This window comes from Colletotrichum fructicola (genome assembly GCF_000319635.2).
Source record: "Colletotrichum fructicola Nara gc5 chromosome Unknown KSG_Nara_v1_contig02, whole genome shotgun sequence".
Classification (NCBI taxonomy): domain Eukaryota; kingdom Fungi; phylum Ascomycota; class Sordariomycetes; order Glomerellales; family Glomerellaceae; genus Colletotrichum; species Colletotrichum fructicola.
The window spans coordinates 4,383,379-4,409,290 of record NW_027094052.1 but is presented as its reverse complement, the minus strand read 5'-3'; the positions used below and the strand labels follow the sequence as shown (position 1 = coordinate 4,409,290).

At 55.4% G+C, this 25,912-nt stretch overlaps 6 protein-coding genes across 6 annotated transcripts; 1 reads left to right on the top strand and 5 right to left on the bottom strand.

The window, feature by feature from the left end:
- Positions 1-2,502: 2,502 nt before the first annotated feature.
- On the bottom strand, positions 2,503-4,220 carry fcyB-1 (Purine-cytosine permease fcyB; the record flags this gene model as incomplete). Its single annotated transcript, XM_032033224.1, has 4 exons — positions 2,503-3,199; positions 3,247-3,648; positions 3,704-3,871; positions 3,934-4,220. 4 exons carry the CDS (start codon positions 4,218-4,220, stop codon positions 2,503-2,505), a joined length of 1,554 nt encoding a protein of 517 aa, XP_031887558.1.
- Positions 4,221-8,163: 3,943 nt separating this feature from the next.
- On the bottom strand, positions 8,164-10,308 carry COX2-0 (Cytochrome P450 monooxygenase COX2; the record flags this gene model as incomplete). The annotated part of the gene is made up of 11 exons (XM_066151214.1): positions 8,164-8,245; positions 8,304-8,421; positions 8,488-8,597; positions 8,692-8,772; positions 8,832-8,998; positions 9,063-9,206; positions 9,263-9,378; positions 9,438-9,586; positions 9,649-9,837; positions 9,906-10,038; positions 10,098-10,308. 11 exons carry the CDS (start codon positions 10,306-10,308, stop codon positions 8,164-8,166), a joined length of 1,500 nt encoding a protein of 499 aa, XP_066009312.1.
- A 2,064-nt stretch (positions 10,309-12,372) lies between these two features.
- On the top strand, positions 12,373-13,353 carry rbk1 (Ribokinase; the record flags this gene model as incomplete). The annotated part of the gene is made up of 1 exon (XM_032033227.1): positions 12,373-13,353. The coding sequence occupies one exon, from the start codon at positions 12,373-12,375 to the stop codon at positions 13,351-13,353; it is 981 nt and encodes a 326-aa protein (XP_031887452.1).
- An 889-nt stretch (positions 13,354-14,242) lies between these two features.
- Positions 14,243-14,860, bottom strand: CGGC5_v003975 (uncharacterized protein; the record flags this gene model as incomplete). The annotated part of the gene is made up of 3 exons (XM_032033229.1): positions 14,243-14,606; positions 14,654-14,750; positions 14,800-14,860. The coding sequence occupies 3 exons, from the start codon at positions 14,858-14,860 to the stop codon at positions 14,243-14,245; spliced, it is 522 nt and encodes a 173-aa protein (XP_031887736.1).
- Positions 14,861-16,028: 1,168 nt separating this feature from the next.
- On the bottom strand, positions 16,029-17,371 carry CGGC5_v003974 (Protein crossbronx-like protein; the record flags this gene model as incomplete). The annotated part of the gene is made up of 4 exons (XM_032033230.1): positions 16,029-16,157; positions 16,209-17,062; positions 17,120-17,214; positions 17,310-17,371. The coding sequence occupies 4 exons, from the start codon at positions 17,369-17,371 to the stop codon at positions 16,029-16,031; spliced, it is 1,140 nt and encodes a 379-aa protein (XP_031887735.1).
- A 650-nt stretch (positions 17,372-18,021) lies between these two features.
- On the bottom strand, positions 18,022-18,902 carry CGGC5_v003973 (Coiled-coil domain-containing protein 124-like protein; the record flags this gene model as incomplete). The annotated part of the gene is made up of 2 exons (XM_032033231.1): positions 18,022-18,535; positions 18,745-18,902. The coding sequence occupies 2 exons, from the start codon at positions 18,900-18,902 to the stop codon at positions 18,022-18,024; spliced, it is 672 nt and encodes a 223-aa protein (XP_031887734.1).
- Between the last annotated feature and the right edge of the window lie 7,010 nt (positions 18,903-25,912).

The following is a 25,912-nucleotide window of genomic DNA, read 5'->3' as shown; positions in this document are numbered from 1 at the left end:
GCAACTACCCTCCATCGCACTCGCACTTGCACTTGCGCTTGCATTTGGCCTTGCACTTGCCTGCAGTCGCCTTAGGCATTGGTCTGATCGTCCGGATCCGCGTCTCGTCCTTGCCCTACACCATCCATCTATCCCTCCATCCATCCTCCTCCATCTCGCACACAATCGCTGCTTCACGACCCTCGTCAGGAAGCAAGGGGGACGGAGTAGAGAGAAAAAAAAAAGCACCATCTGACACAAGACGTTGCGGACCTTCTGAGTCAATCGCCGAGCCTCTGCCGCCACTTGAACTGCAGATTGAGTACAGAGTACCAATCGGTGGAAGAAGTCGAAGCAAACACCGAGCCCAATTCGACAGTCATTAGACCACGTACCTCTGGACTTGGCGTGCGTTTCGTTTGACTATTCCACGTCCCGGTCACGCCCCGGTTCAACGTCGTTACAACAAGGTCTATCACCGCGGACACTTCTCCGCTCTCCAACAGGACGTGCCCTCCCTCCATCCGAATCACATCAAAGGACGCGTCCACAATTTGCAGATCCCAAAGCTACCTACCGTAGTCAGCACCAGGGCGTCGACATCTGTCTCCTGACTTCAATCTTGACTCTGATCCTGTTTGGTGCGCCTACTGCCTCCGGCTTGTCGGTACACATCCATCACCGCGGCTGTTACGACATCTCGCCCGGCCTTGTTTCTGGCTGGTCATCTGAAAAACCTCACCGCAGCATCCTTGGACACTGCCTCCTTCAGGGCGGGCCAGATTCGTCCTCTTCCGACCATCCGCCCTCCGTCAACTCCGCACTCTGTCTCGTGCCCTGCCATCCTACCTGGCGAGAGCTCTTCCCCGGCAGGCACATAAACTTCGAGTCATCCGAAGCCATCCTGGTGCTTCTTGGGAATAGTCATAGATACTCAAGGGGAAGGATTCACCTGCGGGTTATAGGCTTCCGGGAGCTTTGCTCAACTTCGTCCGGACCACTAACTCCAGCGGCTCATTCGCCCACAACTCCTTGGGAAAGAAACCGTTGCCAAGTCGCAACATCGCAACAGCAGACCATCCCGCTCCTAGACAGGCGGAACACCGTTAATTCATCTGCTGTGTTGTCTACCTGCCCTCTGATAGGTAGGCTGACGCGGTCTCTATTGGCAGTCTGAACAGGGACGCCAGTCTGGACTTTCAGACGACTAGGGGCACCTGGTCAGTACACGAATTGCCACAGTTTCTGCTCTTGCGCTACGCAGGGAGCTGCCAAATTGCACAAATTTGTACAACGGCTTCTTCTGGGACCACCACTCAACTTCTTTGGACGGCCCAAAAGGCCGCAGCAATAGGCATGGCAGAAACCCTACACATTCCCGACGCCGACGCCGCCTGGCTCGCGCCGCATCTACCTTCCGGGTCTGGTTCTGCTGTCCAGTCAGTCAAAACTCAGAACCGCCCTTTTGTTACCCTTACCTTTGCAACCTCACTGGACTCCTCCCTCTCTCTCGCTCCCGGCGTGCGAACACGCCTCTCGGGTCCTGAGTCCAAGGCGATGACCCACCATCTGCGTCGTCACCATGCCGCTATACTCGTTGGTGTTGGGACAGTCATCGCCGACGATCCGGGCTTGAACTGTCGTATGGATGGTGCAAATCTTGATGCCCAGCCGAGGCCCATTGTTCTAGACCCTCGCGGCCGTTGGAACTTCACAGAGCACAGCAAAGTGTTCGAAGTTGCCCGCGCAGGCAACGGACTGGCGCCGTACATACTCGTCGGGGAAACGGGTATCAACCCCGAGAGGCAAGCCATCTTGGAGGCCCATGGCGGAAAATTCATTCTCCTCAGCTCTCGAGAAACCAAGCCAAGTTTCGACTGGCCATCTATCCTGGCTGCCCTCCATGCCGAGAACTTGCACAGCGTAATGATCGAGGGCGGGGCACAAGTCATCAATTCCCTTCTCCATCCTGACTACCAGCAACTTGTAGACACCGTCATTGTGACTGTGGCACCTACATGGCTTGGCCGTGGCGGCGTCGTCGTGTCCCCCGACCGAGTTCAGCGCCCCGATGGAACTCCAGTACCCGCCGCTCGACTCAACGGCGTGGCGTGGCATCAATTCGGAGAAGACATGGTCTTGTGCGGGCAACTAAGCCATGACGCCTAGGTAACAAGCCCGGCAGCTGTTTGTTCCCGTTCCATAGCCTTGGCTAACGTCTGGCAGCCTCAAAGATCGGCCGACCTGCACAGTCCTGGAGCCATGAGCAAGCTTCTGAGACTTGGGAGGGAATTGAGCTTGGTAGTCACCATGGAGCAGGCCGCCGAAGCAAACCCCGCCTGAACGCCCAAGAAATGGTATCATTTTGATAACTGTCGAATCTCTTCTATCGTGCTAGGGTCCTGCAATCCGAATTATGCCACTGCTTCCTCGAACCATCAACAAGAAAGTCGGTCTGCCATACCTCGCCTGACTGGGTGTATCCTACCCTGGGCCCCCGTTCCACCACCATGTCCAACGGACTCAAACCCGACCCTGCAACTTGATTTCCAGCCACCTCAGGGGAGCATAAAATATGGCTGTCAACACCAACGCGACTTCGAACCCAATGTCCCCAGTCGTCTTCGCAATCGGCCCTGTGAACCACGCTTGGTCCATTCCTGGTGTCACCAACCCGAAGCTCAATAGACTCGCTCCGATCGCAGCAAACCCAGAAGGCAGCTTGCGAGCGACATTCCATGCGCCATGGTCATAGGAGTCGTATTTCATGCGTCGAAAGATGACCAACTCTTCGATTATGACGGCGTCGAAACAGCCCGCCCAATATCCGATCAATCCCAAAAAGTTCTCGAGCGAGTCGGCCCATGCTTCAGCAGCGCGAATAGCCATGGGTATCATGATACCCAGGGCGACAATGATAAACACGACGCGTGGTACCTTGGTGAAGACTGGCAGCATCATCTGCATGCATAGCGCAACTGAGTACATGGAAGTCGCGATATTGCCGATGACAGTCAGGGCGAGGACCACAAGTAGAAACTTCCCGAAACCGCCAGCAGGCGCCAGCATTGCAGCCATGACGCCACCGATACCGTAGGCATCCCATCCTGCCTTCCACTCCGGGACGTTGTTGAGCGCACCACCAATTGCCGCACCCAAGATGAGAAGGGGTACCGAGGGAGAAAAGATCCCAAGGTAAATGTATGAGAATATCCGGAATCTTGATCTTATTAGTACGTCGACTAACCTTTAGAGCTTAGAACTCACTTGGTTGTCTTGTTCGGGTTATGATATGCCGTGAAGTCCGAGGCAATCCCACCGAATGTGATGAAGTAACCGGCCATCAGACCCCCATAGTTTAGAATCTGCGACGCGGTCGCAGATGGCACCTCAGCCTGTTTCCACAGATTCCTCCCTCCCAGTCCTACCGCGATGACGATGGCTATGAGACTTGGGAGCCACTGCCATCTCTCCCACATGTGGAGAGCTCGGTATCCGATGAAAGAGGCAGCGAAGCTGACGAGGCACGTGATGACGATTCCAACCTTGACATCAATGTGGCCCGGGTTCACAGCTGCGAGGGTTTGTCCTCCAGCAATCGCAGAGGACAGAGAAAACCCAGTCACCGTTGCAGCGTTCAGAAGAAGGGGGACACCAACAAGGTAATATCTTGATTCCACACGATCAGTTGTGTGTCAGGTGTGCACAGGATATACCGACTCACCCAAACGAATATCTGGCCTGCACAAGTTGTCTCAATCCAGTATAGGAGCCTGCGATACCCATAAACGCCGGAGGCATGATCGTCAAGGCCGCGAAGAAAATGATTACCAGCGACGCATCTCTGAGGCTGAGGCCCAGCTGGGCGGTGGCCAGCGCTCCGGTGGGAATCCTATCGACCATCTGTCAGCAGTCTCTCCTCCGATTTAGTCGGCGACACAGTGCAAAACTCACGGAAGCAAGCAAAGCAAGCTAGAGAAGAAGACAGTGAAGAGGTTGCTGTAGTTCTCATTGGTTCGCTCTTCGATGGGTACTGGTCGAATACCATTCTCCTCTACACCGGCGTCGAGAAGCCGTTGAAACCACTTTGGATTTTGGCGGCTGCCCTTCTGATGAGCCTCGCCGTCCTGGACGGCCATCAGCTCGGTAATGCCACCATTGGCCTTGGAAACCGGAGACTGGCTCTCCATGTCGTATGCCTCAGCCTTCTCCTTCTGCGATAAGGATGTGCGAGAGGACATGGCAGCGGATGTTCCGAGACAAACGATGAGGGGTGCCGGATCGCCGTTGTCTGCGCGCGATTTTGTTGCTCTTCTGTCATTCAATCTCCGGGACTGCTATTTGGCGACGTGTGGGCTGCGTTCCTCGTCTTGGACCACGCGCTGCAGTACGCCACTTTCGGAGTTGGGGGAGGAGTCGGGCAATCAGCAGTCGGCGGCAACTCAGGACAGATACGCAAGACTGGATCGGCGGAAGATAACATGTAAGGGTGACGTGCTTCCAAGACCCCAAACTTGGAAAGGCAAGTGGCCCGCTGGTCGAAACTTCCTCTCCAGGACCGACTGCAACTGCCTCGATGGTGGATCGTACCTTCCAAACGTTTGCTTGGACAAATCTCCGCTGGTATCGACTGGAAGTTCACCTGGAGACACGGCCGATGGGGGGAGTTTCCGTGTGTGCGAATGGAAAAGCGATCGACGACCGGCGGATTCGGCCCGGCAGCCCAGTATATCTAAAGGAATTCGATGTCTGGGCGGACTCGGTTGGGGGGAGCGTGATGAGCTGACAGCTGTTGGATGAGTGCCACGTCTGGATGAAACCAAGAATATGCGCGGAGCAGTCGAGATAGATGGGACGATGGGGAACAGGTCGACAAACCTGTCTCGTCGACCAGTACGGATTGTGCAATACGAAGAGAGGCAATTGTCGTTCAGATTGACGACAATATTTAACGTTGGGATTACGACTCGCCCGTATGCAAGCTCACGTCTTCCGAAACGGCTCGAGTCATCGTTATGCCTACAAAAACGTCGAAGGTCGTTCCTTGATATGACGATCCCAACCCCCGCAGCCACGGTTCGAGAACACCGTTTCGCCCCAAAGGTTAAGCGTACGGAAAGGTCTACCGGGACAAGGGGGTTGGATGGGGCGGCATGGATGTGGAAATATTGACAGGCGAGGGGGGGAAGGAAGCCGCAGGCTGCTGACGTTCCTGCGATATACCGATGCCAATACTCCACGTCCACTATATCTCATTTCCACAATTGCAGTTTTCACAATCCACGACTTTTTTTCGTCAACTCATCCCAAGCATCCCAAGTGGGGGGTTTGTTCGTCAAGCACGAAACAGGATAGGGGGGGATAAGAGGGGAAAGGCCAGAGCTGCTGCTGATGAGGGGTAGCAGTGTACGGCGTGTATCAGACGGCGGACGGGCACAAAGCAGAAGTCCTGCTCGAATTGAGCGAGAGTTAAGCACTTCAGAGAAAGAAGAGTAAGAAGCCAAGACCGAGTATCAGATGGAATTTTGGGGGATTACTTGGGGGAGACAAATCTTCTTCACACACACGCACAATATTGAGTAGCACTGCACCAGAAACACATCCAAGCTCCTCCCGACCCCTCCCTCCCTTCTCACCTGTAAGCTTCTAGCATGTGTTGGAGTGATGCAAGGTTCGCCGCTTTTGGAGGCAAGCAACCCTGGGAACCCTAGGCAGACGAGGGGGGAACCCGCCTGGCACGACGATCGACGAAGAGTCCGCAAACGCCGGCCGGTGTCGAATCTTGGGCTGATTCTTACCGTTCGTTAGCTGCCGGGCCGGGCTTTCTTCAGCCCATTCCTCCACCGCTATCGCTACCTGAAAGTGTGTGCGCCGTCTTGCGCACTAGCCGTTGAGGCTTGCGCAACCTGTTGTCGTTGCGCGACATCCCAAAACCTGGAGAGTCTTCTGGAATTGTTCTCCCGTCGCCCCCTTTTTTTTTGTCGTCGTTTCCTGCGGTGCACCCCGTCAAGAGTTGCCTTCCTTTGCTGCCCTCGAGTCGGTTTGTCTCAATTGCACGTGGCCGGGTATCTGCGTCATGTCTCGACAGGGTCCGGAGCTGTCAAAGTTTTCGGCTTGGTAATTGCTTCATTACTACCTACAGCTACCTGCTACACTTCTACAGGGCACCACATGCGGAGAAAAAAGCTATGGCGGATGCTGCTGCTGCTGCCGCCGCCGCCGCCGCCACCCCCGGCCGCCTCCGTCGGCCCTACTACACTGCAATTCTCCTGCTGCTGCGGCTGCTTCTTGCTTTAAAATGGACTCTCGAGTCTCCGGGAAGTCCGTCGAGCTGATAAGAAAGGGAAGCGCCGGGGCCAGCACCCGGCCCTGGGCAGAATAACTCGGGTTGCGGGTTCCTTCGGCGGCCGTGGGGAGCCAGCCCAAGCCTGGGAAAAAGGGCCAAGCTGAGCCGGGGCTGAACTTTGTGGTGCTGGTTGAAGTTACCTACGTTGCGGTGAAGGACCGTCGGTGTGATTCTTAATTCTGAATCACCTCCGCCGTTTCCCACGAGACGAAGGGACTCACACACAGACTCATAAATAGAAGTCCTATATCGGCGATGTGACCGCGCAAAGTTGGGCGGCGTTGTCATGAATCTTTAGCTGCTTCTCTACCGTCGTTCTTGGCTTCTAGTTTGTTATGCAAGTCGCAGTCAGAGGTCCCTTTTTAGGGGAATAAACCGAAAAACCGGCTGCTACTCTATGGAATTGGGAGGGCGGATGGCGGCCAACGTTGCGCCCCCAACTCCAGCCCCCAATGAAGAGCCAAAGGGGCTTGATCCTAGTTCCACATGGCGTGGCTCATGACTTTTTTTCATTGAGGTGGTGGTCCCATGCGGTGTGCCTTCCATCGCGGCTTCTAGACGGTCTAGAAGACCCGGCGTCTTTGGCGCTGTTACAAATTTCCCAGATCTCAGCCGTCACACAACGATCCAAGATCTCACCCCATGCACGAGATGCTGCCCTCCTGGGCCAGTTCATCCCACGAGTCGTAACCCTGTCGTTAGAGCGAGCGGCTCAGCTTACCCCCCGGAACTAGCATCGCGACCACCGATAGGGCGCCGGAATCCAAGAAGGAAGGACGATTCTCTGGCTCTGGCGTCGCCGGCGTTGACGATCAACCATTATGTTTCGATATATGCCGCGGAAGTCACTCCGCTAGCGCAGCTGCTCTTGCTCTCCCTGCTCACGCTTTGCTACGGCCGCAAATCTGTCATGACGGCTCATGCACTCTCCTTCCCCCGTCTGCTGCCACGTTTTTTTCCCTCACTCATAGATGGCGACAACGCTTAAGGGAGGGTGACATGGCTCATGCGATGACCTGACACTGGACGAATAAGATGGATGGCTTTGACCGTTTGTGCGCATGACTCTCAACGACGCCCGTTGATTTTCCCTTTCTCCAACGGCCTCAAAACGAGGGCATAGGGCATAGGGCACAGGAGAAGAGCAACAAGTGAAGAAGTAAGAAAACCCATGAGAGGTAGAGACAACAAACGTCATGCAAGAAGAGATTGACATGGGGCGGCCCAAACGTGGGCTATCTCAAGTCGATGGCCAAGCGGGAACCCCTCCTTTAGCCAGGGAGCTTTTCCATCGGGTCCAGTTCGAATGCAAATCCAGACCCTCGATTCGAAGCCATCTTTGGTCTGGATGCAGGCTTGGTATAGCTGCAGCTCCAGCTAGGGAATGCAGCTCAGGATTTATCGACAGCCAACCGGCGAAGTTCGGCAAGCTCTTGTGGCAACAACGGTTCCATTATTTCAGGACTGTCGAGCAGGAAAAACGGTGGAGATCCCTACGTCCGTATTACATGTTGATGTGGACGGCACTTCCTTGGAATTGTCTCTGAAAATGCAACGTTGGTATTGCTTGGTTGTCAAAGGGACATCCGAAATCATCCTCCCTCATGTCTCGGTCTCGGCCAGTAGAACAGCCGTCTTTGATTCAGGTTCCTTCCTCGAGAGCCTGAAGCTGACTTGGCTGTCGCAAGGGACCTTCTCTTCAGTGAGAGAACGTAACCCGAGCATCCAGGTCCCCCCTCGATGCAGGCCGCGCACGGTTTCATCAACCGGAAGCCTAAAAGCTTAGTACACCAGCTCCAAGAGGCTAGACCGCCTCACTTTGTTGGTTGCTAAGCTCTTCAAGAAGAGATGGACTGTCGCAGCAAGTCTGCTGCTTTCTCATTGCGCGGCGTTATTGAGCATTCAAAGTGCTCTGGGTGGCTTTGTTTGACATCAGATCAGCGGATTCCCCCTGAAGAATATGGGTCTTGGCACTCACCAGGTACCGCCATTAGTGAACACCACTTCTGGCTCGATAACTTGGCCGTCTCGTCCGACCTTCTTGCCAATGTTGAGAGTGGCTAGCATCGTGGCCGCAGCTATCCAGACGCTGTTGTCTGCCAGAAAACGGCCAACACAAACTCGACGACCGAATCCAAATTGCCCAAGGGGCAAAGGCTCACCATGGCCGCCAGCAGAGGGCGGCTTGTATCGGTCTGGATTAAAAGACTTGGGGTCCCGGTATATCCTCTCGTCTTGAGTCATGGCGCGGGAGTTTGCGAAAATAATGGACCTGGGGAAAGCAGTTGGCATTTTCATTCTAGAAGCATGCAGCTTCCTTTCGGGCCGCGGAGGTTGGTGGTGGTGAAGAGGGGCAGAGAACCTACCCCTTAGGGATGAACATGCCGTTGTAGACATCGTTTTCAAGGGACTTGTGGGGAATCCCTAACGGTGCCAACGGAGACCATCTGTGTTTCTTCTTCAGCAACCATCCCACGTGCTCCTGAGTCGAACTGGTCTGACATACCTGTACACCTCCTGGACAATGTGGTCAATGTATTGGAGGGATGGTCTGTCGGATAAGGTCGGAAGTCTCTCCTGCCCGACGACCCGGTCGATTAATGCCTGAGCTTTCTGCTGAATCTCAGGATGGAGGACCATGTTCAGGACAAAGACAACAATGGTGGCCCAGGTCTGAAGCTCATGTCAGCGTTGCGTCTTACTCGGTCTGAGTATCATCGTCGGTGCGCTCAGTTACCGTGTCTGCCCCTGCGATGAAGATGGCGCCCGCTGCCCCCTTGATATCGTCAAGTGACCACTCGTTGTCCAGACCGTTCTTGGCGTTGGAATTATACGTTTCCAACAACGTGTGCGCAAAGGACGGGTTCTCCTTGCCTCGAGCCTTGACTTGTCAGCGCTTTGCGGGCGTCGACGTGACAAGCCGAAGGACACACTTACCACCTCGTCTTGAGCAACGGCGAATGGAACGTTGTGCAATTTCTGGATAGCCCAGCCCCATTCTCGCGCAAATTTCAGCGACCAGTCTCTAGCCAGCCAGTTGGGTAGATGGCGAGCTGCGGCGAGCATTACTGTCAGTGCTGGGTTTGGGAATATCCAGCACTCCGGGACGTACCGGGAGGGAAAACATCTACGATGCTGTTGGCGGGTGCACCGCCGTTGCCAGTTGCGTACATGGCATCGTCGGCGATCTTTACATACGGGTCGTTGTCATCTCGGACATCAACTCCGTAACTTACTTTGAGGACAATGGCGACGGCGAACCTGGTAAATGTCAGCCGACGGCGTTAAGAGTTCAGGGCCGTTTGGGCGCTGCCACGGCTTACCTCTTCATGGAAACCTCCCAGTTGTCTGGGTCCTTTATGATGCTGTGGACGGACTTGCGGGCCTCTGTGACCTGCAGTTGGTACCACTGCCGCACGTTTGTGTTACTGAAAGTGGTCTGCAGCAGCTTGCGGTGCATCTGCCAGCGGGGCCCGAAGGGGAGGAAGGTCAGCGTCTTCCCCCAGCCCATGCTGGCAAGCGGGTAATTTGCTTCAGCATGACGACAGGACACGTCCGGACGGAGTTCGGGGTAACTTACACCTCAAAGAGGGTGAATCTGGGCCTGTCGCAGTAGTTGGCCCCCCTCCGGTCGAGAAGATCCCTGGCAGCATCGACGCTGTTGAGCACAATAATGGGCTGCCCGAGGGATTTGACATAGATGACATCTGACTCTGAAAATGTGTCAGTCATAACGAAGCCTTGGTGACGGCGCCGGAGGGATGATACTGACTGTACTTCTTGGCCCATTCGGCATACGTCTCGGCGGTTCTCTCTTTGGGAATAACACGCAGATGACCAAGGAGAAATTCACCCGGCGGGCCAGGGGGTAGGGGCGGGTGGCCCCATGAGGATGACCGCGGCCTGACAAGATAAAGGAAGAGGACAACGGCCAGACAGGCGGCAGTCGTCGTCCAGGCCGAGCTGTTTTGATCGATGTCCATCGTTTCACGGACGTTTATGTAAGAGAGAAATCGTGTGCGGTTTCAGTCGAAGTCTTGGGGGATCGAGATGCAATTCCGGAAAGGACTCAAGATTGGGAACTTGTAAGAGCAGAGGCCGGCTTAGTGGAAAAGGATAACGAAGAAACAAAAAAGGTCATGATGGATAAAGATAACCCGGCGCTAAGAGAATGGAAAGCACGAAAGGGAGACTGGTCTGAGTTGTCAACGAGTAGGAGGCAGGAGGCTCAAGCAGGACACGGCCCTTCCCTTCTTCGTCGGCCGGTGCATGACGGCGCAGTACGGCAAGGCAAGTGAGGCAGGTAAGGAAGGACGGGAAGGTACCTTCCTCAGCGGAAAAGAGCGTTGGGCACCTCTGCTTGGGTAACGTAGGTCAGGTCTACTGTGCAGCTCTTGCGTCTCCGGTAGTCTTTCTCCAGGGCCTTTTCTTCTGCCTTCAAAATATTTTCTGCTCCCCTCCACTAGAGCATTTCACCAAGTCATTCATCCCAACTAAAATCCAACTCCCGTGGAGCCTTACGCACACATAACCTCACACACCAACAAGGACCCTGACCCATAGCTGCTAACACCCCGATGCAGCGTGGCGTGGCGTGGCGTGGGATGGCATGGCATGGCAGAGCAGGATAGGGCGGCGTCGACAGCAGCCAGCAGCAGTGGCAGAAGCAAGAGCAGCAAGAGAAGCAGCTAAGAGGCAACAAGAAACCGAGTCTAAGTCGCAAAGCCGTCTGCACGCCCAAAGTCTAAACGGTCGTGGTGTCGTTCATTTCCACGTGTTGGCCGAAACGAAACATGGAAACGGTCGGCTGTCCCCGGCTACCGGGCCGGTAGCGGCAAGAAAATCGAGTCCGTCGCGCTGGGTCGAGATGTACGAACGGCTGCACTCGCAAGAAGCAACTTGTCAACCATTTCAGACTCGGACAAGACAGAAGAATTTTGGAGGGTCTGGTCCAAGGTCTGGATCCTCAAGTCTATCTCAGATCCATCCCGCCTGGGCAGATGAACGGCGCTGGATGGGGGCAAGGCAAAGAGACCAGGCCAGACCCTTTCGACGTCAGCACGTCAGGTCCCGTGCCGTCGAGTGCAACACCCGATCGGATTCAAACCATGGACGGTAAGGGGGTCGGATGCGCTTACAGTAACCTTCAGGGTGGGCTCCGTTCTTCGGCTCGGCTCTTTTAGCAGGACAGGGCCCCTTAAACTCGAGGTAAAAGTATGGACCTAGCCCTCGCGGGCAGTGGTTGATGTCCAAGCTAATGACGCTTACTTGGTATTTTGCAGTCTTGCACTGCAGTCTGATGCTTCAAAACATTGAAACCGAACGAGCAAGAACCAACAGGAAGGCCGCTCCTATCTACGATCTAACTAAGCCAGCCCCCTGTCCATCTCCCCCTCCTAAGATGGCGATTTTTTCCATGCCAACACCACAACACGAAATAAAGCGGTGGATCCCTCCTTTCCCTGCTTTGGCGTTCGAATTCTTCACAGCGTTTTTATTTTCTGTGGATATTCTAGACGTTCTACAGCAGCGCTAAAGTCGCCCTAAGCTGCAGAGCGTCCCAGCCCCGAGGACCATTCGCCAATCCTTCAGGGGAGGCCCACCCAACATGCCCCTCACCCTCCTCCACCCACGGTGCCATCTTCCAACTGCGAACCTGGCAGCCATCAGCCAGCTGCCCCGCCAAGTGCATCATCATCCCACCCTCCCTCTCGGCGGGGTCCCCTCCCCTCACCGCACTGCACCGCAGTGTTCTCCACGTTCCGTCGGCTGGGAAAACTTCGAAATCCTCTGCTCCTGGTTTCTGCCCCTCATCACTGGATCACGCCGCCTACCGTTATCTGTCACTCCCGCAGTTATCCGAGCTGCACTCTCTCGCTCGGAACCACGATTGTCTTCACTGCGTCGAAAGACCCGACTGACGACGAGACGTGTCTAATAAAGAACCTGTCAAGTCCATCGTGCCAACGATTACACCTGAAGAGAAGTAAAACGGCGCGCACACGAAACACCATCTGCGTCGACACTCACGCGCCTCACTACCCAAAATGGCTCCTCAAATCACCGTCCTCGGCTCCCTCAACATTGACCTGACGTCTTACGTCCCTCACCACCCCCTGCCAGGCGAGACCCTGACGTCGAACTCGGTCGTCATCTCCCCCGGTGGCAAGGGCGCAAACCAAGCCGTCGCCTGTGCGAAGCTCTCCCGGTCCCGTGAGTCTCCGAATGATGCCGCCTCCGAATCCGCCTCCGTCTCCATGATCGGCGCCGTCGGCTCCGACTCGTACGGCTCTCTCCTCCTGAAGCACCTCGGCGAGTACGGCGTCCGCACCGACCGCATCACTGTCGGCGACGACCTCAAGACCGGCATGGCCATCATCGTTGTCGACGAGCCCACCGGACAGAACCGCATCATCCTCGCCCCGGAAGCCAACTACGCCGTCACCGCCGACAAGTTCGGCTCCCTTCCCCACACCCTCGAGCCCAAGCCCGACCTGCTAGTCATGCAGCTCGAGGTTCCCCTCGACACCGTCCTGACCGCCCTGCGCTCCGCAAAGGCCGCCTCCGTACCCGTCCTCCTGAACCCCGCCCCCGCCCAGCGCCTCCCCGAGGAGGCCTACGACGGACTCGCCCACCTCGTCGTCAACGAGACCGAGGCCGCCATCCTCTCCGGCTGCCAGGAGTCCGACCTCGACACCCCCGAGGGGCTGAAGCGCGTCGGCGAGTGGTTCATCGCCAAGAAGGTCCAAAACGTCGTCATCACCCTCGGCGGCCGGGGCGTCTACTACGTCAATAAGGAGGGCGCCGCCGAGCTCATCCCCGCGGAGAAGGCCAAGGTCGTCGACACCACGGCCGCCGGCGACACCTTTGTCGGCGCCTACTGCGTTGCTGCCGTCGCTGCGCAGGCCAAGGGCGAGACCTTTGACATTGCTCAGAGCATCCGCAGGGCCAACCACGCGGCGGCCAAGACCGTCGAGCGTAAGGGTGCCCAGACCTCTATTCCGTGGAGGGATGAGCTTCAGCAGTAAATGCTTGTCAATTCGTAAAAGCAAAATACCCCTAAAAACACCAAAAAGTCAATCAAAGAAAAAAAAGTTGAAAGGTTACTACACGGTCTGTAAATGCGTTCAAAGTGTGCCCACCTCGAGACCTTGTCCAAGGTAAATTTTGCATTTTCGCCCTCACCCTCACTCTATTGTCAGCTATACTAGGCTGAGGGTGTGCGTCCTGCCATAAAGTTTGATGTAACAGGCCAGCCACTTCGTTGCGAGCAAGAGCATAAAGCGTATAAAACACATGTGAAGTCCGGCTGTAAGTCAGAGACGAAACTCCAATGTTGAATTATGAAGCGTTTAGAAACGCGATGGACTACTGCGTCTACGTAAAACTGCAAAGAAAAGCAAACAATCCATACTCCTACCACCAACTGGTCCAACCCCAACGGCTGGTTTGCTTCCCGCGCTGCCCACGGAATGAGCCTCTCAGGCTCCGGCTCTCAGCTGCTTGGTCGTCCGCAGTCACGTCATCAGAAGCTCCCAAGGTCCTGAGCAACCCGGCCCCCATGGAGCGCGGACTTCTCAGTATTCCCGGAGACCTGACATCCCTGTCATCGGAGGCCGAATCTTCGGGGCACGTTGCATTTGACGGGACGCGCTGTCCATCTTCCGCGCGGCTCCTCCGCCAACCTGCTACCGAAGGCTGCCGGAGCTCAGACCACCCGATGCGGGCAGCTTCCGGCTGCCTTACCGTGCCATCCTTCCCGAGACTTGATTCCCGTCTGGGCACGGTTGGTGGTGTTTGCATGGATGTAGGCGAAGTATACTCCATTCTGGGCTTGGGCTGAGATTTGGGCGGCACATCAGGGGGGGTCCGCTGCCGAACAATCCGCTCTATAACCTCTCTTCCCTTCTTGGTACCCTACGGCCAGTGCTGGTGGATGATGCCAAAGAGGGGATTTGGTGCTAGCATTGCACACGGAGACCAAAGTGATCTGTGGTTGAGGTGCTGCAGTGCGGCTGTGGCCGATGTCTCCAGCTTGGTCTCCACATCGGCAACGCCGTCAACAGTGTCAGACCTGCCGCATTTGGGGAATGCTGAGTGCTTGTATTTGACCACGATGCGGAGATACTCTACCCTCGAGCTCCCGAGCTGATCTTCAAGGTCATCGATCAACTCATCTGACCGTTGCCGGATATGACCGTTTGGCCTGAATGGGATAGGTCCCTTGGCCTCGAAGTGAACGTGCGCAAGCACAAGAACCTTCAATCCCGGAAATAACATGCTGCAATCTCGTTAGCCCTTGTCAATAAGCTTAGTTCGAAACTTTACCTGGGGGTCGGTTCGTCTTCCTGGATGATCTCAAGGATACAATTATTTCCTAGAGGGATGAGTTGGATATCCATATCGTATATGCAGCCGTATCGATCTGAGCCAAAATTAGCACCACACGGGCATCTTCCGGAGCCTCAACGTACCTCCAAGCTGACGAGGTTCGGTTCCAGGAACCGGGAATCCATTGTTGGAGACGGGGGTCATTGGAAGAAACGTGCCATCGGTCGGCTGGCACAGCTCTGCCGACACTTCGACAGCAATCCACATAGCCCCCCTATCGCCTTCTATGGCTCTGACTGCGGGCGTCACCACAATCCGAGGCACAAGAACTGCCGGATCTCTCGTTGGCATACGGGCACTAAACGGGTCAGAAAATAAAGGACCGCAAGATAAAAGCGGTGCGATCTGGTCGTTGCCATCGTAAGATGCGCGAATCGTATCATCTCCAACCTCGTCGTCAGTGTCGGGAAAAACTATGCTTCATTAGCGGGGTCTATGCTTTTTCAGCTGAGAAGTCTCACTCTTTGATGCTGGGAGAGGAGGGCGGTGATGACGGCTCGGTTTGAAACCAAGCTGTCCAGGTGTTTCTCTGCCATTTTGCATTCCTCTCTTCTTTATGACCACCAAAGGCCTGTCAGGGCCTTCGGGGGTACTGCTGCGGCTCTCGTCCGAGTCGCTCACGCCCCTTACACTCCCTGGTCTTCCGACCTCTCCAGTATGACGCCCGAATCTCTTGAGCACTCGGAGCGGTTGAGGTGTTGCGGTGCCGTCCGGTCTATTCTCGTCGGCGAAAAGCTCCATACCAGGCGGCTCTCTCTCGACGGGTGCCAAGCTTGCGATGGCGATCGGACGACGTCTGCGAAGTCGATGAGCTCGATGCCAGGGTCCAATGGCGGCGTGTCGTTGTGTCCTCGAGTGCTCTCAAGGTCAGGCCAGGAGTCCGTAAGAAACCGCGAGCCAGAGCTCAGGCTGCTACTGTTGTTGCTGGAGTTGTCGTCACGGGCACGTCTCAGACCGAACTAGCGTCGAGGATTGGGCTCGCGGAGGCCGGCCGCGTCTCTGAAGTTGCGACAGACGAAGCGCGAGAGCAGAGCAAACAAGATCAGTGGAAGCGATACAGTTGCGAGAACAATCAGTACGACAAAGGCTATTGGTGATAGGCCCATAGTCGAGATGAGATACTGACGCACAATGGCTGGCGTTTGAAGATTGTTATTATTGAGGTTCTCGATGCTATGGGTGTTGGATGCGGTGGTGGAAATATCTCTCGCGATTGCGTTCAAGCAACAGCAGAGGGAAGGGGTAGAAAAGGTCATCTAGCATAGGATTTTCATGAGACAAAAGGTGGAAGTCGCTATCATAAACCATGGAATCATTCGCCAGCAGGCACGCCCTGCATGCTATTTCGTTCTTCGGGGGTCGCGGCGCCGCTTCCCAGCGTCCGCTGCAGGTTCTCACGGACAGAATCCACCTCGCCTTCCTCCATTGCGAGGAAGTTGATCTGCGCCAAGTTAGCAGCTGCTTCATCACTTTCCAGGTGAAGAAGACTCACCAAATCGTCACCGCCGCTGGCCGCTCCGTACAGCACCGCCTCCGAAAGGGACGCCGCGATGCCCTTCTGTACTCTGTCCTCCCACACTCCTTCCCAGTTCCACTCTCCAGGGTGCCGCGGGGTAGGCACAACGCCCGACACTGGCTTCCGCTTGATAGTGTTCGCGACGGGTGTCGCCGGCGCAGCAGGCTCGGCCTCGGGGACTGGCTGTTCAGCCTTGTCTTGGCCATCAGCCGCGGCCGTCTCTCCCTCGGCCTTCTTCTCTTCAGTTTCCCCTTCCTGCGCCTCCACTGGCCGCTTTGCAGAGTCTTCAGTGACATTGCCCGCCTGGCGCTGACGCGTCCGCCATGCGTGCCAAGCGCCCGGGTTGCCAGCAGCCTCAAGCGGCACCGAATCAAGCACACTGTCATCATCGAACGTGCTCCTAATGTATCTCAAAACCTCGTACGTCGAAACCTCCCGTCGCGAGGTGTCGAGGTATCCCGGACGCCCTCCAATCGGCGTAGCCTTGGAACTTGGTGTCGTCGCCGCACTGCTTGATGTACCGCCTCTCGCCGGCGTTGCCGGGGGCTGCTGCTGGCCGCTGGCCTGCCTACTACCCGCCACACTTCGGCTTCCCCGTCCAAACCAAGCTGGGAATCCGTGTCGTAGGCTGAAGCCGCCGGGAGGCAGGCGTTCTGCGTCAGTTGCGCTCACTGTGCCGTTGTCCTGGATATCCGTGGTGTACATGTAGGTCGTTAATGGTGTGATCAACGGGTGGAACATGTCTGTCGAGAAGGTCACGAGTGGCGGCAGCCGCGGGTATGTGTCGGGAAATGATATTTGAAATCTGAGTATTGCCGTAGCGTAGGGTCCTGTATGATGGTCTCAGCATGCTGCCTGATTGTGATCTCATCATGAGTTTCCAGTACCATGCCTCACAAACATGACGCCCGACCACAGCATCGGGTCTCCCGGCGTCAAGCTCACAAATACACCCTCCGGGCAGGCCTGCTTGAGACCGGCACTGTGAGCAAGCGTTAGCAGCCGCATTTGTGTCTGACCCCCTCTCCCCCGGTTTCAGGGGGCTTGGGCGTGGGTTGAGACTTGGAAGAACCTCACAATTCGGCCAGGAGATGCTGCCGCCTCAGCGACGGCATGCTGCCCATTCTTAGACTCGCCATTTTGAGGTTTTATGAGACATTCGTAAAATAGCCTCTTTTCTGATGAGATGAAATATGCCTATAATGATGTCGTTAGGATTATGAGACGGTTGTCGATGGGCTTGTTCATGCACAGCTGAGGGCGGTCAAAAAAGGCGGTGTAATATTCTGCCGCCAGTATTCTTTATCGCGATAGAGAGCTTCAAGAATGTTATCTTATCAGGAAGGCGGGCAGCACAGTGACTACCTACCCCACCTCACCTACGTAAGGGGCAAGCTACCCCGCCAAAAAATGTAGCGATGTCGGTCCCGCGTTGGTGATGACACCGTGGTGGCCGTTCAGGCAGGAGAAAACAAGGAGACAACGTGGCAGACGGATGACGGCGTGGCAGGCTGTCTCTTCGACCAGTGGCAGCAGTTGTTCGCCAGAGACATAACATGTCATGTACCACAGCGAGAGATCTCATTCGCACAATCGTGATGGAGGGGCAAACCTGGCCTCATGATCAGATGCATATTCGAGTAATCATGTCATTTTTATCGTAGGTGGGTGACCGATGCTAGTCGAGTCCCAGCCTTATCATCTCTGTGCTATATCTACTAGGTATGTGTATCTCCTTGATCTGGTGGAGGGCTACCATAGGTACGGAAGGCGAGAGTGACAAGAGAGTCTACTTGGAACCAAGCCTGTTCTCGATCTTGCTCTTCTCATTGGCCTTCAGCTGCGCCAATTCCTCCTTGCTGGAATCGAAGCGGGCGTTGACCTGGTTGAAAGGGTTCTCGGGGCTCTTCTCAAACTCCTTTCGGATCTTGTCCTTCCTCTGCTGCAGACGCAGACCCTTACCCGAGCCGTCCTCGTCCATCTCGGAGAGTCGGCGCTCCTCAAAGGCTGCGTAGGCGGCCTTGAAGCGTCTCTCGGGATGTCTGTCAACCTTGGCATCGGAGGAGCCTGTGAGCGACAGAGCATCAAGGGCGTTGTCAATACCCGAAGCGTTAAGGGCGGCAAGGGAGCCGCTGGGCTTGTCGTCCAACTGCGACAGGTCGAGTCCGCGGGTCTTCTTGACAGCCGTTTTGGCGTTCTTAGGCGCGGATCGCCCCGGTGTGTTTGCCTCCTCCTCTTTCAACGCGGCTTCACGCTCAGCCTTCTTGCGGGCTGCCTCGGCCTTTTTGGCGGCTTCCGCCTCCCTGGGATCAAACAGCGTGTCAGCCAATGTCCTGTGCCATGTGTTTCTTTCCTTGTTCTTTGCGGGGTAACAGAGATCCGGCTTGTTTTGGGACAGTATGCATGAAGTGTGACGGTCCTGGACGACGGTGTTGGCTGCGGCATTCGGAAGCCGCGTTCACGCCCGCATACACTTTGCTCCCCGTGTGGAGGGTGCGTCAGACACACTCACTTCTTTGCGTTGCTCTTGGAGCCCTTGGACCATTCGGCATCCTCAGCGGCTGCCTTCTTCGCATCCTCGGCAGCAGACTTTTGGGCTGCAGCCTCGGCCTTGCGGGCGTTTCCCGCGGCCTTCTTGCTGTTCTCACCGGCTCCCTTCTTGCCGGCCATGACTATGACTGTATGTAGAGTGTGTATCGCGGGTAAGGATACAGTGATGGTGGTGGTGGTGGTGGTAGTGGTGCGATGCGATGCGATGCGATGCGACGCGTTGCTATGCTAGGATGTGTATGGTATGTAGCTTGTGTCCGGGTGCGTAGTTCGTGGCTGGCGCCTGTTGGTGCGTCGAGGCAATCTCGTGTGCGGTGGGCAGTTTGTGCGACCCGGGGAAGTGGTCGGATGGGAGAAAAGAGGGACAGGTTGGATCCGTTGTTGCCTCCTCCACGGCTGAGGTGTGGTACAATGCGAAATGGAGCAATGTAGGTCGTGACTAGGTTGAGCGGAGCGGAGCTGGCGCGGCGTTGAATCCGGCAAAAAGTAGCTTGTCGTCAGGGATGAGTGAAGTTGGGAGAAAAAAAGAAACTGTCACAAAGGGCCAAACGAGGAGGACAGTGCCAGTCGTCGGTGTTGGTGTCGGCGTCTCGGTGTCGGAGGAGCGATGTAACAGAAGGCAACTTGGGTACATTAGGCACTGTACAATAGGCAGCCCAGCGGATGGCGGCCTTCCCTTCCAGTGACCTTTGACTTGCCTGCTGCCGTGCTCTGTGATCTGAGAAGGGGCTTGCCCCCGCTAAGACGGGCAAGCAGATTCCGATAACTCGGCAGCAGCCAACGCGGCTTCCATTTCTTCCATCGAGTGTCACAAGCCTAAACATGGCTACCTCCAGCTGGCTATGGCGTGAATTCCAACGTGTTTCCCGTCAGCCATCTAGTAGGTCATTCGGGGCTGGAGGTTGCAACCGAGATACAGTGTCGGTGTTTGTGCGACACACCGTACGGGCGACAGTGGACCCCGAGGGCGAGGGACGGGACGGGATGGGATGGGATGGGAAGGGAATGAGACCTACCTAATTAACGGATAACACCACGACCTTAACCCAGCTAATGGAAGCCAGCTGTGATCTGTGGATACCTACCTTACGGTACGGCACGGTACCTTAGATAGGTAGGTCAGTGTGAGCGACAACGTGCGCCACACTTCCTCCACAAGGCCGCACACTGACATTGTAGCTCCGAGACCCATCCCGTGCTTCACTTCCCAAGTCATCGACGGCTCCATGTTTTGTGCTTCCGCCGATATCGAAAGACAACCAAAGCACGACATTCGATAGCTCCAGGCGGTTTGCCTGGCGCAGCAGCTAATTAACTAGCAAGCGAGCAAAGCCTCGAGCACGACCTGAAGGGTTGGGGTAGGCCAGCATGATGGCATGGGATGACGGGAGCCACTAAGCCGGCCCCCCCGCGACTCGGAATGCTCTTCCGCCGCTATGCCATTGGAACGGCGCCATTGCATCCTCCTTCCGCAGCCCCCGAGGTTGCCCGGCCGGACAGCCCAGCCCACCGCAGATCTGGCCCTTGTTTTCTCGGTGCCGTCTTCGTCCATTCTGTCACTCCCCGACTACACTCGACCCATACATACCTGAGATCAATATCACCATTCCATGTCGTGGCCGCCATCATATCGATGCAAGTCTTGCCTGCGCCGCCCTCCTGAGGCTGCCGTCGCACAACATGTACCCTCGACTTGATCGCAATGTACCGCTCCATCCCCCATGCCTTTGCTTCACCGAGTCGACCTGTCAGCCACTCAGGGGAGCCCTCGGTCAGTACCTCCTGCAGCACCCTGCCCTATTCAGGATCAAGGCCATCCGTCGTAGGTCCGCCCGCTTGCCCACGCCATGCAGCTAGCTGCTTGAAGGGGGTATTCGCATCTCGCTGGCATTCATGCGCCGTCAGGTCTGACAGGCCCCCATTCATGACATGGCAGAAGTGCTGCCTTCGTCCGCAGTACGCCTCGTTTTTTCCAACATTTCCATCATCTTCACGGTCATCGGACCGCGCGCTGGAAGCTTAGCCTCTGCCAGTTCATCATCCACTGCCACTCCTGTCCCAGTGCATCTCCCCGGCCACCCTCTAGATGGGAAATTCTCTCTTTCTGTGACACAAAGTGCCACCCACATGGCCCGTCCAGCCCTGTACCATACGTCCATCTAACCGAGCGCTGGTGATGATCTCCGACTCGCTTGAACCTCGTTGCTGCCCAACCAATGTCCATCGCAGTTACAAGCCGCTCGCGCTGCGCGGGTCGTGGTCAAATGCCACGCATATCTCCGGCTTTCCCATTTCAACAACAGCCGTTGGTCACGCTTGCCGAGGATTGCCGAAACCGTCTGTGAGGCCATGTTGGCCAAGAGCTCCGGTCATTCAGCCTGTGCCAGACACGGCATTCATAGAGGCTGACAGCCTCAGAGACATCACATCGCATTTCGCATCGCAACACCACAATCACCCCTCGCCGGCCCTGTATACACGTCAGTCGGCCTGACGTGTCCATTGCTGTTTACTGTCTCGATGGACCCTAGGCAGCAAGGCTTAGCCAGGTCTCGTTCCATGGCTTCGAGGACTTCGCGGGCAAGGGGGGTTTCTGGGCGCAATACTCACATGCCCCCCGATCGAACAGAAAAAGGGCAAAGGAAATCAACCCCAGCATCAATCACTTTTTGGTCCGGCTCGCTTAGGTGGTCTAGGCCGATGACAGCCACCCATTTCTGAGGCCGATTGCCATTTGTGGCAGTATGCATTACAAAATAACTTGCCTTGTAAAGTTGCGACCTGGGTTGTCTAAATTGCTGTCAGCCTTGGGTCCCGGACAAGTCGGATGACTGAAGCATCGCCCCAAATTGAAGCAGCGGTGAAAGCGTGTAATGAGTGGCCTATGACGAGTTTCTTAGGACCCATGGAAACTCCGTATCAGACACTGGCTATGGTCCCAGCTTCTCCATGTGATGCTACTCCTTGATGATGAGGTCCGGACACCCCGGGACCCCTGTCGCTTGATAGATGATTTACTGGATGTGGTTGCTCTTGAAGCTTTTTCCGATGCAGCAAGATGTCGAAAGAGAAGAAGGCTGCCAAGAAGTGAGGAAGAAAAACGGCCAACAAAACAAAGTCCCCTCCAACAAGGGCCCAGGGTTGACGCACCGCAAGTGGCAGTCCCCGAGGCTGTGTAACATAGCGATGCCTGCAGAAAGTATGACAGCCTTGAAGAATGCCAGTTGGGAGGATTTGCCAGGCCCAAGACGCGCGCAGACTGCCAATACTCAAGGGCCTTGATGAGACAAATCGAGGCCACAGACTCGCAGCTGACCAATAAACCAGGATGTGATACTTGCTTGTTTCCTTTCCAGCAACATTCCATGCTACCCTGGCAACTCTCGGTTTACGCAGCCAGAGACACAGGGGCCTTTATTGCAGGCGGTGAGAGATCTACGAGGCTGCAACATGGTGGTAAGTGACCTGTCACAATGACGATTACGGGGAAACTCACATGGGGCCGCAGACAACAGACATGGAGTTCAAGCTTTAAGGCTCCTAGCGATATTGAGGTGGAGAACCACCCCTTACAGGGACGAAGCACATGGGGGCACCAGACCAAGCCGGTGAGGCGGCCTTGACCGAAGGTGAAGCTGTCCAATCGAGCTGCTTGTCGGTTTCTTCAGTTTGTCACCTGCCAAGGTGTGTTCTCACGCCCATGACCAGGACTCTGGCAGGACCAATTACCAGTTTGCAAAAAGAAAGCAGCTCACCAATTAGGATCGAACAAGGTAACAACAACGCCAGTGGAGATGATCCCTGGATGCTTTTGCGAGCCGCTGTCTGTGTGTACAATATGAGCTGACAACTTCGAATGTTAGTATCAGAAGCATTGCCACTTATCGCGCGAAATGGGCTCGTTTGCTCCCGGTATCTTGACCTTCATGATGTGTACTTCAGATGAAGCCCCTTCTCTCGAGGAAACATCCATAATTGGGGAGGACGCAAATTCGGTGCGGCCCTACACGTGCCGTCAGAAGTCGAACCCATGCCCAGAGAAGGGCAGGGTATGTTTACTAGACCTGCCGGCGAGCATTTCCGGACACCCACCCTTGCACTCCACGGTTGTGCTAGGGTCATACCCTCGCAAGCATAAGTCCAGTCCTCGCAAATGCTGTATGTAAGGATCACGAGGCCCAAGTATACAGGACCCAAACGAAGACTGTCATACGCCGTAAGTGAATCAGGCGGTATTGCTGTTTTGCCCCCTAGGACGACTTGTAGAGGGCCGCCTGAACCACTGCAGTGACATTGCCTCAACTTAATGGAAAATTACGGCGACGTAGACTCGTACGCAATAACAAAAACATGAGGAAGGGGCTATGATAGTCAGCTGCGACATGCATACATACTGATTTGCACTGCGAAGGGCTTGAAAGAGGTGTGAGGTTCAAAAATGACGTGTAAAAATAACAAAAGATATCGTGAAGTAGCACAGGTGGAATCTAACCACTATCTCTCCCCGAGGTGGGCTCGAACCACCAACCTCCAGATTAACAGTCTGACGCGCTAGCCAATTGTGCCATCGGGGATACTCAGTTTGAGTTGTTGTGTGCCGGCCGACTTGGCCTTGCTTGGATCCCACTGCCGCTTGCAGGGTATATGGAGAGTAGGATCTCTTCCCGGGCTTCCGAGGTCGTGCGAGCCAGGGCTCCGGCGGCCGGGAGATGGAGAATTAGTTATGAGGACACTGCATGATTGGCTGTTCAGATGAAGAGAGCGGATACCACGACCCCTTGCCGTAGAAAGCTGCAAGCCTTCTGCTTTCATTAGCAATAATTTGCTTTTGGAGGTTCATGAGCCCGGGGTCTAATACTGTTAAACGGAAATCAGAAGAATTGAATACCTGCATTCGTACCCTGGCTGTGTGGAAAGAGTCTTGTTCAGCTGTCATGTGCCTGCGAAACTGATTTCTTGACTACTAAGTAGAGACCGTCAGTCCAGGCTCTCGCCTACCCAAGCCCATCGAGCAAAGTGGGTAAACGACTTAGACTTGGCAAGGCTTTGCAGAGGGGTTCCCAACGCGGGTGAAGCTTGCGAAAACCGAGTCAATGAGCCTCTTTGAGAAACAACCAGTCGATATTCATGATCTGCAGCACAATCTGTCAGTCTGTCATCTGATTCCCGACGCCAACGGGGACTATGGGTCTCTCCGATATCAGGCAAAAGCAACTCGCTATGCCGACCGTCAACTCACGCCGCACAGCTTGGTCACATTGGGAAACCGGCGGGGAGACCGGGTCGTCACCAACACGTACACTGACCCCAGCTCTTGCAGGCAAGCATACGCGGTCTAGCAATGGTTTTTTGCAAGCAACATGAATGTCTTTCGAGACCCACAGGCGATAAAGGAAGCACTGGGTCGCGCGAAAGAATATCACATCAAAAGATGCTGATCGAAGGAGTTTGCATCGCCGATCTTGACGGATATCGCAAGCCATAAACCTTGGCCGGAAATGTGACAGATCTTGCAGGACCTTGTCAATGGCCGCCATTCTCCACTCGTTTCTCATTCGGACGGTGTTGATGGGCATTATACAGTAGCAGCAACTTCCTTGATGGATAGCGTGACAGGTCGCCAGCGACTGGTTGATGATGAAAATCCACGTTGTAATTCGGCCCAAGGTTGAACGTGGCAATTGACACATGTAGTTGCCGAGACAGAGTGCAGGGATGCATCTCTGGCACTTTACAACTGTAAGAGCATGGTAGACCGAGTGCGAAGCAAGGGATGAACTGCTTCGATAGCTCCAAAAGGTGTGGAATGACAATGTAACTTTAGCCTGCGAGTATTGGACCATCAGTGCCTGTCCTTGCCCTCGAATTGCCTGATAGAGTTTGAACACGCCTCATTGAAATTCGGGAGATTGGCAGGCCAGCAGGTCGAAGGCAGGCCTGACAGCACCAGGAACCAACGCACATTGGTGGCCTAGCACAAGCGTATCACACCGAGTTGGTCGAGTCCCTGCAGCGTTGCGGGATAATGATGGACCAAAGACACGGCAGGCGATAGGCGGTATGCGCGTGAAAACTAGTGGTGCTGCAGCCACAAAAGGAAGAGTGATCAGATGACACCCTATCGCAAGATGTGTTAGTTCGTGATGCAACAGATGCAGATCGTGTAAACCCCTATTAGGCAAATCAGCCAGCAGGTCGTGAACAAGGAATGGTTCAATGGATGCTTGCAGCGGCCGGGTCAGACCCGATCAAGGGAGGACCGGGACGGGAGAGGTTGGCGGAGGCAGAGCCAGAGTCAGAATCAGATCCGAGGGCAGATTCCGTTGTCGTGTGAGGCAACCAACACGCGGGAAGGCAGGGCGGGAAGAGGCGCAAGACGGGACGGGGCAGCTGGTTATGGCGAACACTGTGTGATTCGAGATAGGCTTTCTTCTCTGGTATGATTAGATGCTCAGACAAGACGGGCCGCTGCAGACGAGCGGCGACGTGGTATTGCAAAAGGCGATTCCCGATTGACAGCAGCAGGCCGCAGGTTGGCATTAGAGGGAGGGTATTCGCAGCTGCAAGACGTGGGTTGGGGGATACTGTGGTGCTGTGCGCACCCGACCACGAACGGGGCAAGCGTCCAATTGAAGGCAAAAGCAAAGCGAGAAGGTGCCGGAAGTGGCAGGTGCACCTGCCGTTGGCCTGCTTGTTCCATCGGGCTCCGAATAGACAAACGGGCAGGCGGAAGCACCTCGACGGAAAGCAAAATAAAATAAAAATAAAAACAAAATGTGGAAGGAAGGAGCAAGGCATGACATGACGGACGCACTTGCGATTTGCCAGGTAGGCAAGTAGGGTACCAAGACATGTAGAGTACGGATACAGTAAAGTGAGGTAAGGAGGCAAGTGGTGAGGTGTCAAGTGGTCTGGTCTGGGGCATTCATGCACGGTAAGCTGCCAACTGCCTCCCTCCTGCTGTCTTAAGTTGTTCGGAGGAGGCAGTCGGGTCGAGGAAAGGTCTCAGACAGTGCTCCCAGCGAGAGGTAAGGTAAGGCCGGCAGGTAAGGTAGGTACGTAGGGGCACTTACACACTCGCTGTAGGAAGGCGGGCACGGGATCACGACACAAGGAGATGCCTTCCTATG